This window comes from Eublepharis macularius, chromosome 2, assembly GCF_028583425.1.
Source record: "Eublepharis macularius isolate TG4126 chromosome 2, MPM_Emac_v1.0, whole genome shotgun sequence".
In the NCBI taxonomy this organism is placed as follows: Eukaryota; Metazoa; Chordata; class Lepidosauria; order Squamata; family Eublepharidae; genus Eublepharis; species Eublepharis macularius.
Genome location: NC_072791.1, coordinates 16657949 through 16672046, shown reverse-complemented (window position 1 = coordinate 16672046; position 14098 = coordinate 16657949). Strand labels below are relative to the sequence as shown.

Sequence of the window (14098 nt, the reverse complement as noted above, 5' to 3'; positions counted from 1 at the left end):
AGACCCTGGGAAGCCCATTCCCAGGTTTGCAGGACTCACACAGAGGAATAGGTGAATGGAGTGAGGGTGGAGTGAGGAAGGAAAAGAGGATGAAATTACCTCTCCTTCCACACACATCTGCTCCACTAAAGAACAGGTTCAGTTTCATCCCCTTGTTTCTCCTCATTCCAGCCCACTGACTCATACAGCTGTTCCTCCACATGGATGCCATGGCCCCAGAAATGAAATTCCAAGGACTGGAAGATACAACAGGTATAGAGAGGAAATGGAAAATCATCCATATACTGATAGTTGGATACTACCTGTTGTGTGGCATTATACTCTGTGAGTAGCTACTCTGTGAGTAGCATGGTGCGTTCCATACAAGTAGAAATGGCCAACGGGCAGGTGGATACTACCTGTTGTGTGGCGTTGTACTCTCTGAGTAGCTACTCTGTGAGTAGCATGGTGTGTGTGGCATTGTACTCTGTGAGTAGCTACTCTGTGAGTAGCATGGTGCATTCCATAAAAGAAGAAATTGCCAAGGGGCAGGTGGATACTACCTGTTGTGTGGCATTGTACTCTCTGAGTAGCTACTCTGTGAGTAGCATGGTGCGCTCCATAAAAGTAGAAATGGCCAAGGGGCAGGTGGATACTACCTGTTGTGTGGCATTGTACTCTTTGAGTAGCTACTCTGTGAGTAGCATAGTGTGTTCCATAAAAGTAGAAATGGCCAAGGGGCAGGTGGATACTACCTGTTGTGTGGCGTTGTACTCTTTGAGTAGCTACTCTGTGAGTAGCTACTCTGCGAGTAGCATGGTGTGTTCCATAAAAGTAGAAATGGCCAAGGGGCAGGTGCTGATTGCCTCTATTCCCTCCCAGTTCACCCATCCTAGGTGAAAATAATGGCCCTTCAAAGTTTAAAGGTCCTTTAAAGGATTATCGTCCGTGGATCCGCTGAGCCACTCTGATGCTCTCTCTTCTCCTGCTGTCTTGGCAGTGGATGGTTGGGCAGTACAGGCACAAAATAACCTCCTAACTTTTTTTTTGTTTCCAAGTAAGGGCAAGATTTTCAGGTGCCAAAATTACATAACTCAAAAACTGTTTCCAACACGATTTCAAACCTTGACCAAACTTTCTCCGTAACAAAAATCACACCCTTAAAAAAGAAATTCATAGTGAAATTAAAAAGGCTTTAAAAAGAAGTCTATACCCCATCTCAGCTCTCAACAGCTCCAAAGCAGAGTAATTTCACTGTTCAGTTGTGATCTTTGAGTTTACACACCCAGGGGCACACCCAGTCCTTCTGCTGTGTTCATCCTTAGCAGTGTGGCAGGGAAAGTGGTGATTGGTACCCCTTGGTATACACTATGGAACTCATCCAGAAAAAGACTGACCACCAGGGCTGTTTTTCAGCTGGAACACAGTGGAATGGAGTTCTTGGAAATGGTCACATGGCCAGTGGCCCTGCCCCCTGATCTCCAGACAGAGGGGAGTTTAGATTGCCCTCCACGCCATTCAGCATGGAGGACAATCTAAACTCCCCTCTGTCTGGAGATCAGGGGGCGGGGCCACCGACCATGTGACCATTTTCACTGAGGGCAATTTAAACTTTCAAAAAATCCCCCTTGTTCCAGCTGACCCAAAGTGATGTCATTGTGCGGTCCTGAGTTCTACCACCTCTTTTCCCAGAAAAAAAGCCCTGCTGACCGTCGATCCTTTGCAGAGTTATTCCAGTCAAAATTTATTGACGTTGCACAGGGTTGCACTGTAACTCAACCCGGATTGTTGTTTAAATGTCACTGATGCTGTTCTCTTACCGCTGTGAGGGTTTGCTATTTAAAGGAACTCGGGGACAATAAGCTGACCTTGCTGTTTGCTGATGCTACTTGACTAGCAAATTGTTTGCAAAACGATTCTTTTGCAAATAAATTTCCATTGCAAGTGCTCTTGGCCTGACAAATATTTTTGAAACCTGCCACATGGAATCATCGCCTTTAAGTGATGCGGCCAGTGATGTGATATGTGCAGCATTGTTGCTGTTCCTTCACTGGATGCCGCACAGCTTGATATAACACAGTTGAGTGAAAATGTGAAAAAGAGAATGGAACTGACACATCCAACAGATACGGGCAGCTCCGATGCTCTGTAGAGCGGTTCGCACTGATGCATGTTTGATACGTGGGGCAATTCTGCCCCGTCACATGATTTAGATCAAGATGGGTAGCCATGTTAGTCTGTCTGTAGCCTTAGAAAAGAGCAAGAGTCCAGTAGCACCTTTAAGAGTAACAAAATTTGTGTAGGGTATGAGCTTTTGTGAGTCACAGTTCCGTAGAAGTAAGCTGTAATTCACGAAAGCTCATACCCAACCACAAATTTTGTTAGTCTGACAAAGTGAGCTGTGACTCACGAAAGCTCATACCCAACTACAAATTTTGTTAGTCTGACAAAGTGAGCTGTGACTCACGAAAGCTCATACCCAACCACAAATTTTGTTAGTCTCACAAAGTGAGCTGTGACTCACGAAAGCTCATACCCGACCACAAATTTTGTTAGTCTGACAAAGTGAGCTGTGACTCACGAAAGCTCATACCCGACTACAAATTTTGTTAGTCTGACGAAGTGAGCTGTGACTCACGAAAGCTCATACCCGACCACAAATTTTGTTAGTCTGACAAAGTGAGCTGTGACTCACGAAAGCTCATACCCGACCACAAATTTTGTTAGTCTGACAAAGTGAGCTGTGACTCACGAAAGCTCATACCCGACTACAAATTTTGTTAGTCTGACAAAGTGAGCTGTGACTCACGAAAGCTCATACCCGACTACAAATTTTGTTAGTCTGACAAAGTGAGCTGTGACTCACGAAAGCTCATACCCGACCACAAATTTTGTTAGTCTGACGAAGTGAGCTGTGACTCACGAAAGCTCATACCCGACCACAAATTTTGTTAGTCTGACAAAGTGAGCTGTGACTCACGAAAGCTCATACCCGACCACAAATTTTGTTAGTCTGACAAAGTGAGCTGTGACTCACGAAAGCTCATACCCGACCACAAATTTTGTTAGTCTCACAAAGTGAGCTGTGACTCACGAAAGTTCATACCCAACCACAAATTTTGTTAGTCTTATAGGTGCTACTAGACTCTTGCTCTTTTCTACTGTCATATGACTTGTTAGCAGTCCTGGCTGGCGCATGCAAAACTGGGACCGTTTCCACATGTCTTCTCCCCCTCCCGAAAAATAGTGCAATACTTATGGAATGACGCGCCTTCATGGCGCGATTTCCCGACATGACTTTGCTTCATAGTGCGATGAAGTCAGAAAATGTGCCACGAAGCAAAATCATGATGGAAAGCTGCGCCATGAAGGCGCGTCATTCTATAAGTTTTGTGCTATTTTTCAGGAGGGGGAGACGTGGAAACGGCCTGGGTGAACTTCACTGGCACACAAAGGATAGCTTTTCCAAGAGATTGCTTTGGGGAATGTGGACCCACAAATACTACATAACATCCATAGACACATATTCCAGATATCTGAAAACACATGTTTCAAGACCGAGTCCTGCAGTCGAGATGAGGTGCTCATATAGGAAGTAGCATGCGGACATAGAGGGGGAGAGGACCAAGCACCACTTTAGGGAAGGGCTATGGATCAGTGTTGGTTCATCTGAAATGCAGAGCTGGAGGAGAGTTTTACGATTACCATGGACTGCCAAAAGGTTCTAGATCAAATCAAGCTCCGACCTGGATAACCCAGGCAAGCCGGTCTCATCAGATCTCAGATGCTAAGCAGGGTCAGCCTTGGTTAGTAATTGGATGGGAGACCTTCAAGGAAGACCAGGGTTGCTATGCAGAGGCAGGCAATGGCAAACCACCTCTGTTAGTCTCTTGCCTCAAAAAACCCAGCAGGGGTTGCCATAAGTCAGCTATGACTTAATGGCATTCTACCACCACCAGGTCAAATCAAGCCTGAATTCTCCTAGAGTTAAAATGACTACTGAGGTTATCATACTTCGGTCACATCATGAGAAAAGACAACTCACTGGAAAAGACAATAGTGCTAGGAAAAGTTGACAGTAGTAGGAAAAGTAGAAGCTGCAACATGGGATGGATTGCCTCCATAAAGGAAGCCAGTCCCGGCCTTCAGTTTGCAAGACTTGAGCAAGGCTGTTCATGATAGGATCATTTGGAGGTTGTTCATTCACAGGGTTGCCGTAAGTTGGAAGCGACTTGGCAGCACGTAATAGACATGCCCATAGCTTAGTGAGAGAACACATGATTTGCATGCAGAAGATTTGAAATTAAATTCCTGCCATCTTCAGGTACAGTTGCAGGCACTGGGAAAGGACCTTCTCAACCTAAAACCCTGGAATTTTCTGCCACTCACACTAGAAAAAACTGAGCTAGAAGGACCAATGATCTCTTTCTGTTTCAGATGTCCTATGTAAGTATTCCTCACTTGCAGATCACAGTTGGTGGAGACAGCCATTGTTGATGGAGCAGAAGATGCTATTAACTGGCCAGGTCATCTCAATGGTCTACAAGTTGACAAGGGCCTTGGCATAAACCCCAACCATGCTCACAGTAACCCTTCAGTCACCATAACGAAACCACCCAGATTCAATTGCCTTTGTGGGCTATGGAGGAATGCCCTCCTCTCAAGAATTCTCCGCAATATCTTAGTCATTGGCAGTACACTGTAGTCATGAGCTGGAAGCCAGCTGGAAACCTGAAAGGAGGGGGTTGGAGGGAGGTCCAGGCATAGAGCACTCAAGCTCCTGGTTATGCTAAAGACTCTGGCAGAGGCAGGACAATGGTTGACCACCACACATCCTGGCAGACCCCCAGGAACAGATAGAAAAACTGATAAATTGCTACAATGGTAAGCTCTTCCTTTGGGACAGGAACAGAAAGTCATCGCAATGAAGAAGGGTGAAAGACAGAGGAGCCAAGCTACAAGTGACGAATGACACTCGCCTGGCAAGTGAACAGACTCACGTCTTTACTCTTTAATCAGTTCATGTGACTATTGTTGTATAACATGCCAGTGGCATGTTAGAGACCAACAAGATTTTCAGACTGTAAGCTTTCGAGAATCAGAGCTTCCTTCTCTTTCTGGTGTCTGAAGAAGTGAGCTCTGACTCTCGAAAGCTTACACTCTGAAAATCTTGTTGGTCTCTAACATGCCACTGGACTCAAATCCTGCTGCTCATGAAAGTGATGCGCTGAATCCTCCACTGAAAGACTACATCAGTGCCAGGTTGTCTGACTCGCAGCGTGTTCTCTTCAAGATAACATCATTTTCACTTCAAGTGATGGATCATTTTCTGCTGCAAATGCTAAAAAGGGCTGTTGTAGTATACTCTATTGGGGCTCTGCAAAAGTCTGAAGTGTTCACTGGAAGCCCCTCTTGTTCAGCTTTTTCTTTTTTTTCTTTTTTTTGCGGTGGATCTGAGCCTCCATATCAAGAGAAAAATGGTGTTGCTCTAATAGTGAGGCAAGACATAGCACAAGCAGTTAAGAGCTACAATGCAAAGTCTGACCTAGTAATATCAATCAGACTTCAGGAAAAGCCTGTTAAAATAACCGTCATTCAAGTTTATGCTCCAACTACAGTTGCTGAGGAGGAAGAAATAGAAAACTTTTACGCAAGTGTCCAAGAAGAAATGGACCATACACCTAAACAAGATATGCTGATAATCATAGGGAACTGGAATGCAAAAGTAGGAGACAAAGCAGAATCAAACATAGTTGGAAAATTTGGATTAGGTTCACGAAACGAAGCAGGAGAGTGGCTCATAGAATTTTGTGATGCCGACAACCTGCTCATTCAGTCTGGGATGATCTTGGTGTCAGTTGAAAGGGAACTGAGATGAGCTTCTCTTCCTGATCTGCTGCAGGTAGTTTAGCCTAGGTGTGGCCATAGGCACGTCAAAGGGCAAGACGCAATGGGCCCATGGCTCTAAGCCTGAGGTCCTGATATGAGCCAGGCTGGGGGATTCTGGACCAGCACAAGAGTTGGAATTATTTGTTTTGTTTGTTTGAATTTTTTTGTAAGCCATTTAATTGCCCAGTGGGGCCAAAAGCTCTATTAAAATACCTGGATAAATAAATCGAGAGGCACACTGTGATGATACCATGGGTTGGATCCGGGCTAATGCTTCCACGGGCACAATTTTAACAACAATGTTGATGACGATGACTGTGCTTATATACCACCCTTTCCGACAGATGAGTGCCTCACCCAGAGTGGTGAACAAGTTAGTGTTACTATTATCCCCACATTACAGCTGGGGAGCTGGGGCTGAGAGGAGTGGCTTCTCCAAGGCCACCTACTGAGCTCATGGCAGTCGTGGGATTCGAACCAGTAGACTGCTGATTCGCAGCCGAACCACTTAACCACTGTGCTACATCAGCTCATGACTGCCTCCCCTTCCCATAGCAGTCCCAAATGCCTCTCAAATCCTTTCTCTTCGGGTCTTTAGGAACAGGATTGTGGGGTGGCAATTGGGGCTGCTGTGGGATGGGGAGAAAGTAAAATAATTCTTTATAGATCCTTGCATCTACGGAAATGTCTAGTGTGCATGCAACCCACAGCATCATTGCAGCATGCTTCACGCCAACCCAACTGGAATACGGGACAGAGTCACAAAGCAAAGCAAAATAAAAGAATGGTGTCCTGCTTTTGTTTTGAATGGGCGGACCTTTTACTCCCTTGGTAGCCCCCACTCCCAACAATATCCCCAAAGCTGTTTCAAATTGTGCCCACCTTTTCTTTATGCATTTTTATACTAGTTCTTGGATCGCACTTTGATCACTTCCAGAATGCTGTCACCAGAGATGTGAGCCCATTCATCTTTACAACTCATTGATTCTTTTCTCACCCGTTTTAGAATTTTTGTATTGGATTTCTGCTGAAGCTGTCACCTGAAAAAGGAGGTTCCTTGCACTGAACATAACCCAGAACTGGTCTCCTGGGTTTGTACGAAGTCAGTCCCACTCAATTGCTGTTTTTTTAAAAATGCTCTCTTTGCATATGCCATGAGACAGGAAATATATTTCCGATCATTTTCCTACAGCTTTTCAATTGGTACACACAACTATTTTGACAAAACATTATTTTTCTGACAGTGTAACCCATGGACAGTTAGCAAGCAAGCACCTTTACAAGAAGTTGAGTTTTGCAACTTTGACTGAGTGACTTAAATTACATCATCAGGTTGCATTCCTCCGCTGGCTAAAGAAGCCTTAGATCGGAAGGGAGTGCTTTTCCACAGATACCACATCTCTGTGCTTTAGTGAGTAAACCATGATTGATGTTCTCCTTCCTACACTCATGCTTCTTCTGCAGTCAGCATGGTGTAGTGGTTAGCATGTCAGATTAGGATCTGGGAAACCAAAGTATGAGTCATCATCACCCTGCCATGAAAGCTCGCTGGATGAGCTTGGACCAGTCACACAGTCTCAGCCTAACCAGTTGCTGTTGTGAGAATAAAATGGAGGAGGTGTCAGGTCTTGCCAGGTACTTCCCCAATCACTTCGCTGCATCACTCCGGTGTATGATGATTTTATTAAGGAAAGATACCAGTTCAAGAAGCTGTAACAATGGAATTGACCAGAATGCCTAAAGGTAGTAAAGCAGGTTCAATTATAGGACACTGTCTCCACACACACCCCTGGGGGGGAAGGAGTTGCCATTGGAGGTTTTGGCCTGCATTGCCTGGGAAGAAGGGAGGAGGGGAAAAGGAGCTCTGCTCAGTCTCGGTATTAAGTCCAAGGTTGGGTTCCCAGGCTTCAACAGGAACTGGTAACCAAAACACCTTGCCTGGAAGATAAGCAGTTAGCAACAAAATAAGAGAACGCCGGTTTTACTCTGCATGTACTCAGAGACACAATGCCTTCACAACCACAATACACCGAGGGCATGGCAGATATGCTGGAGCCCTATATGACAGGAGGAGAGAACGCTACTGTAAGCTGCTTTGGATCCCTAGGGGGGAGAAAAGCAAGGAACAGATGGACAGATGGACAGACTTCATACAATTATAGGCGAGTTTACAATTACAAAAGCTTTGCTATTACTTAAAGAGCAAGATCCGGGTGCAGTAGCACCTTAAAGACCAACTAGATTTCCAGGGTATAAACTTTCAAGGATAAGAGCTCCCCTCGTTAGTATCTGATGATGGGAGCTGTGACTCAAAAACTCATACCTCTGAAATCTGTTTGGTCTTCAAGGTGGTATCTGAAAAAGGGAGCACTGGAAATCTCGTTGGTCTTTAAGGTGCTACTTGGACCCAGATCTTGCTCTTCTATTACAGACCAACCTGAAACGTATTACTAAAAAATTTCCCATGAGTTGATATCTCCAATACAAAACTAACAATGATGGACCAATGCACCAAAACAGACAAACTGACAATGATGTACCAATGGTCTGATAGAGTATGAGACAGCTTCATGTACTCCACAAGGAGATTTTGGTCCAATCTTCGTTTTTCTTTTGCTGAATCTCCTTTTCGACTGCTATCACATAGCCTGTTATATGAAGAATATGGTACCCCTTGAATGGCTATTTGGAAGATTCTAGGAATAATTAAATGCGGACTCCTACAAAATAAAATTAAATGTTTTAAACTGTTGCAAGGGACGACGGCACTCTCAAAGTTCACTACCGATTAACAGGCTTTGACACTCAAAGCCTTTGGAAATGCAGGCGAATTCCACATTCTCAGAAGCGATGCCTTAGCAAATAATGTCATTTGTACATGCAAGCTCCAACACCTTCCAGAGCTTGCTCAACAGAAAGGAAATTAGACAGCAACACAGAAACCAGAGGATCAAAGTGCATGAATGCATGAGCCCGTGCAAAAAATCTTTCCCCTCCAGTGACGTACATTGGCTTTAAGAAAACGTCATTAGCTGTCTCGCCTAAGCTAAGCAATCAGATGTTTGGGGGTGAACGCAGGCAGGGCTGGGCTTTGAATGCTTGTCCGGTAATCGGGTCTTAGGGAGCAATGTGATTTCACATGCTGTTGAAGGCCTCTCCCAGGAGCGCACAGGACAGACAGAAATGCAGTTTCAAATGCACTCGTATCCATTTTTTACCCAATTACCCGATTTCCATTCGGGAAGGTAGATCTGCAACCACATGTCAACATTCTTGTGTTTTTGCATTCCATCTTTTTATCCTACACCATTTCTTCCCAGGAAGAGCGATACATATTCCATGCTTCTTTCAAATTTTATCCTCCCTATGCACAGGTTAATGTCATTATTCTCAGGCACCCTGTGGTTCTGTTATTAAATTCTCCCTTTTCCATGGCCGTGGGATTCTACAGCGTACCCCATGGCCTTCGTTGCCTCCCCTCTGATCTCTGCTGAAACTGATAAGGGGGAAACTTCCTTGTTTTTTACTGATGAAAGGCTTGTTCAGTTAGCATGGACAATTTTGACAAGCTCTCTCGTATCTTGTCGATTTTGCTAGAGGCTTTGGGGTGGAAGGAACAGAGAAGCAACGGTGCTCTATTAACAGACTTTAAGCCACAGATCTCTGTGTTCAGAGACAGGATCTCTCTGAATATTAGTTGTTGAGGACAAGAGCAGAGGAAGGTTGGGGCCTCCGTTCCCTACTTGTTCGCTGTATAGTGGCACCTGGATTCCCCTTGTGGGAAAGAGGATTTGGGACTAAAGGGACCATTGGTGTGTGTAAGAAGAGAAAGACGAATGCTGTCCCTTACACAGATTTCAGAGGAGGACAGAGGAGGGACTTCATGAAACCTCATGTTCCTCTCTTCGTCACTGTTATGACCCTTGCTTTCTCTTGGGTAGATTTTGCCTTTTATCTTTCCCTTAACACCCTCTGGGTAGTTTGTTGCCACCAGGAATATTATATTCCAATATATTTTATTTAAGTTTTCCCTTTGGTAACGTTCCTAAGCGTCAGGCTCCTTCGTGGCTCTATGTGGCCCTGAGGATAGGAATGGGATACAGCAATGACAGCTACTCCGGGATATAATAAAAACAAAATAAACTTTTATTTTTTCAAGAAGCGTATCAGTTTCATAAAATAGTTCTCGGTTCTTAAAGTTATTTCATTGAAACTCATTCACCCAGATCTCTTCTAAGGCTTCACACACAGTTAGCCTCATTCTCTGACTCAGTATTTCTCTCATAAATACTTCAATATACTCAGGCAGCACACAGCTAGCCTGCTTTCTCTAGACTCAATATTTCTCTCACAGAAATGCTTAAAACTCCTCAGGCAGCACACAGCTTGCAAGATAGCTAGACCGGGATCCTATCATGTACGGAGTTCACACAATAAAGATTTCTTAGACTATATGGCTAGCTAGGGATCCTATCATGTACGGAGTTCGCACAATAAAGATTTCTTAGACTATATGGCTAGCTAGGGATCCTATCATGTATGGAGTTCACACAATAAAGAATTCTTATTCCCTTTTCTTAAGCTTCATCAAGATTCTTGAGTGTAAGTTTGTTTCTCTTTCCCACACACGCTCACAATGCAAGCTTCTACACCTCACGTTTCTCTGCCTACTGTGCGTTCTGCTAACAGTGTGGTCCAGCAGGGGCCATCCTATGTTCTTATGTAGCTAAAGAGAGCATTGATTCAGAGACGGTTCATTCCTGCTAGAAAAGCTAGTGATGGGAAGGGTTTTCTCAAAATGGGGCATCTTCCTTTGACTGGAAGCTCAGAAAGCCTTGTCAATCCATCCGGCATGGTGTAGTGGTTAGAGTGTTAGACTAGGGTCTGCAAGATCCGAGTTTGAACCCCAAATCTGCCATGGAAGCTTACCAGTTATTTTGGGGGTATTAACTCTCTCATAGCCTAACCTACATCACAGGTGCAGAGGAGTTAGCCGTGTTAGTCTGTAGTAGCAAAATCAAAAGGAGTCCAGTAGCACCTTTAAGACTAACCAACTTTATTGTAGCAAAAGCTTTTGAAAATCACAGTTCTCTTCGTCAGATGCATCTGACGAAGAGAACTGTGATTCTCGAAAGCTGATGCTACAATAAAGTTGGTTAGTCTTAAAGGTGCTACTGGACTCCTTTTGATTTTGCTACATCACAGGGTGGTTGTTCTAAAGATAAGGAGGAAGACTGATGTGGTCAGCCACTTTGGGGGTCTCTGCTGGGAAGAAAAGCAGGTCATAACTATTTAAATCAAACAACCTTTATCAACAATTCACACATCTGCTTTTCCAGCACCAGCTCGGGGAGGCTGTGAGCAACCCCGGGCGGGAGCTTTCCTGATTTCCAGGTTACCACTCCTCTCTAGCTGCCTGCTGACCCAAGGGGTTCCATTCCAATTGACCCAAAACAACTCACAGTCGAGCCAAGAGACGGATGCTTCCTGTGTATCTATAACAGAAGTTTATTTAGAGGTGTGGTAAAAGCAGTCATCTTTTCCCCCTCCTCATGGGAGATTCTCAGTACAAAGGGAGGAAAAGAGATTGTAAAATCACACTAAAGCAGGGAAAAGGCCAATAAAAGGTTCAAATATCCCTCTCTCCATTGGTGGGAGTGTAGACTAAGGTAAAAACTACAATTCCCATAATTCACAGTCTTACACACATTTCTGATAGAGCTAATACTAATTCTAAGCTGTGGTTAACAGCACAGGAGCATTACCACCAACCATGGTCGAGGAAGGCATTACTGCTGGAGATGCAATGGATGTTAACACTGCCCTTCAAGAAGTGCTTAAGACCGCACCTATCCATGATGGTTTAGCCCATGGAATTTGTGGAGCTGCCAAAGCCTTAGACAAACACCAAGCCCAGTTTTGTGTTCTAGCATCGAACTGTGATGAGCCCACGAATGTCAAGCTTGTTGAAGCACTTTGGGCTGAACACCAAATCAATCTGATAAAGGTTGATGACAACAAGAAACTGGGTGAGTGGGTTGGTCTCTGCAAGATCGACAGAGAAGGAAAACCTTGCAAAGTGGTGGGTTGCAGTTGCACGGTTGTAAAAGACTACGGCAAAGAATCTCAGGCCAAAGATGTCATCGAAGAGCACTTCAAGGGCAAGAAATGAACAAATAAAATATTATGAGACTGAAAAAAAAAATTCACACATCTAACTCATGCCAGGGAAGGGCTGAGGCTCAAGAACAACAACAACAACATTCAATCTATATACTGCCCTTCAGGACAACCAAATGCCCACTCAAAGCGGATTACAAAGTATGTTGTTATTATCCCTTGTGAGATGGGTAGGGCTGAGAGAGCTCCTAGAAGCTGTGACTGACCCAAGGTTACCCAACTGGCTTCAAGAGGAGGAGTGGGGAATCAAACCTGGCTGTCTAGATTAGAGTCCTGCTGCTCTTAACTACGACACCAAACTGGCTCTCTCAGTGATAGAGTATCTGCTTAGCATGCAGAAGGTCCCAGGTTCAATCCCCGGCATCTCCAGCTAAAAGGATCAGGTAGCAGGTGATGTGAAAAACTGCCAGAGACCCTGGAGAACAGCTGCCAGTCTTATGTGGACCAATGTTCTGATTCAGCATACGGCAGTTTCATGTGTTCATGTGCCTCGTGTGGGGATCCCATGTTCTCACATGCTCTCTACCTTTCATCCCCAGGCATGCTCATTTGGACTCAAGAGCAAAAGCTGCCAAAAGCTCTTCTTCAGCTTTCAGAATGAACAAAGACCCACAGTGCTTAATCTTCCCCCTCCACTGACTTCTCTCTCCATGGAAGCTTGTTACAGAAAGCTGCTCAGTGTTATTACCTCTGTGTTTCTTTCCTTCCCAATGACCCCTCCTCGATCTCAGCTGAGCGTTGGGGGCCACCTCTTCTTCCAAAACAAAGCTCCTTCCAACAGCACATGTGTGCAGCCAGCAGGAGGCTGGGAATGTTGATCTTCCTCCACAGTTTCCTTTTGATTTTCAGCTCCAAGGATGCTGCCCATACAAATAGCCAACTGGTTTGCCGCAGCTTTCAGGATAGACAAACCAAAAAGGAAAACACACACATGCACTCCCGTCAAAGTTATATCCCCAGCATGGTCCGCAGCTATTCATTCTCAAGAATAGGATCACCCAGCAAAAACATTATGCTAATAATAATAAAAACCTGAACCCTGGCCCTTTGGATGCTTGGAAGCAATAGGAAATACAATGAAACATTAACCTCCTTTTGAATGTTTTAGACATTAACACCAGCAAGTGAGGATTAGTACCAAACAAAGCACTCGGTTTCCCTCCCCATTTCCTGTAAGAACCTGGGAGGCAGGCAAGACCAAACTGCCTGAAAAAGAGAGACATTGCTTCAGGTTGGTTTTTCCAGAGCAATTATTTCTTCCGAAGAGTGTTTTTCTTCAGCAGACTTGAAAAAGCCAGCTGTGGGAGTTGGACACTATGGAATTACTCCAGCAAAGCAAAATTTGTCTCTCCAATCGATTCTGTAGAAGACCACTTAAGCAATGCAGCTGCACCCAGACTGCATCTTTCTCTTCAAGGTAGATGTGGGATAGATAAGTTGTTCTCCCTCTTGTCGATCATGTAAACTCCCTTGGTAAGGATGAGCAGATCCCCCCTTAACCTTCCTTTCACGTTTTGGGACTTCCATCTGCTTCTCTCCATTCTTCTTTCATTCCTATCTTACTAGGAGACATTCAGTGCCATTTGCCACACTTTTCAGTGCCTTAAATTCATTCACAGTTATTCTGCATGTTACTTATGCACATGTATGGGCTGACAAAAAACTGCAAAAAAGCACTCTTGCTCTGATAATCTGAAGGATAACCATCTCAACATTCCTCTTGTGTGTTTCTCTACTGATGAGAGTATGCCTGCTCGTTAAAACACCGCAAACACAAATCTTGATATAGGACGTAGAACACGTCGTGATTGTTTTTTTGTAGTGTTTTATCAATATGCTCACTCACACTAATAATGCACAAAACAGGAAGGAAGGAATCATCCTTTGCAGTTAACTATGCATGTGTACTGCATTGCACTACAGAAAAATTCAGAAAATGACCGTTCAAGGAAAAAACGAAACAATAAAACCAGGTAATTCAAAAACATCAAGAGCCAGGGATGAATTGTGTTATGTGTGTTATGTGCTATCAAGTTGCCTCCGACCTATG

General features: G+C 44.3%; 1 protein-coding gene across 1 annotated transcript; it reads left to right on the top strand.

Annotated features, from left to right (window-relative positions):
• The first annotated feature begins 11641 nt into the window (after window positions 1–11641).
• Window positions 11642–12040, top strand: LOC129325036 (40S ribosomal protein S12-like). The gene has a single exon (XM_054972535.1). The coding sequence runs from the start codon at window positions 11642–11644 to the stop codon at window positions 12038–12040; it is 399 nt and encodes a 132-aa protein (XP_054828510.1).
• Window positions 12041–14098: the final 2058 nt, after the last annotated feature.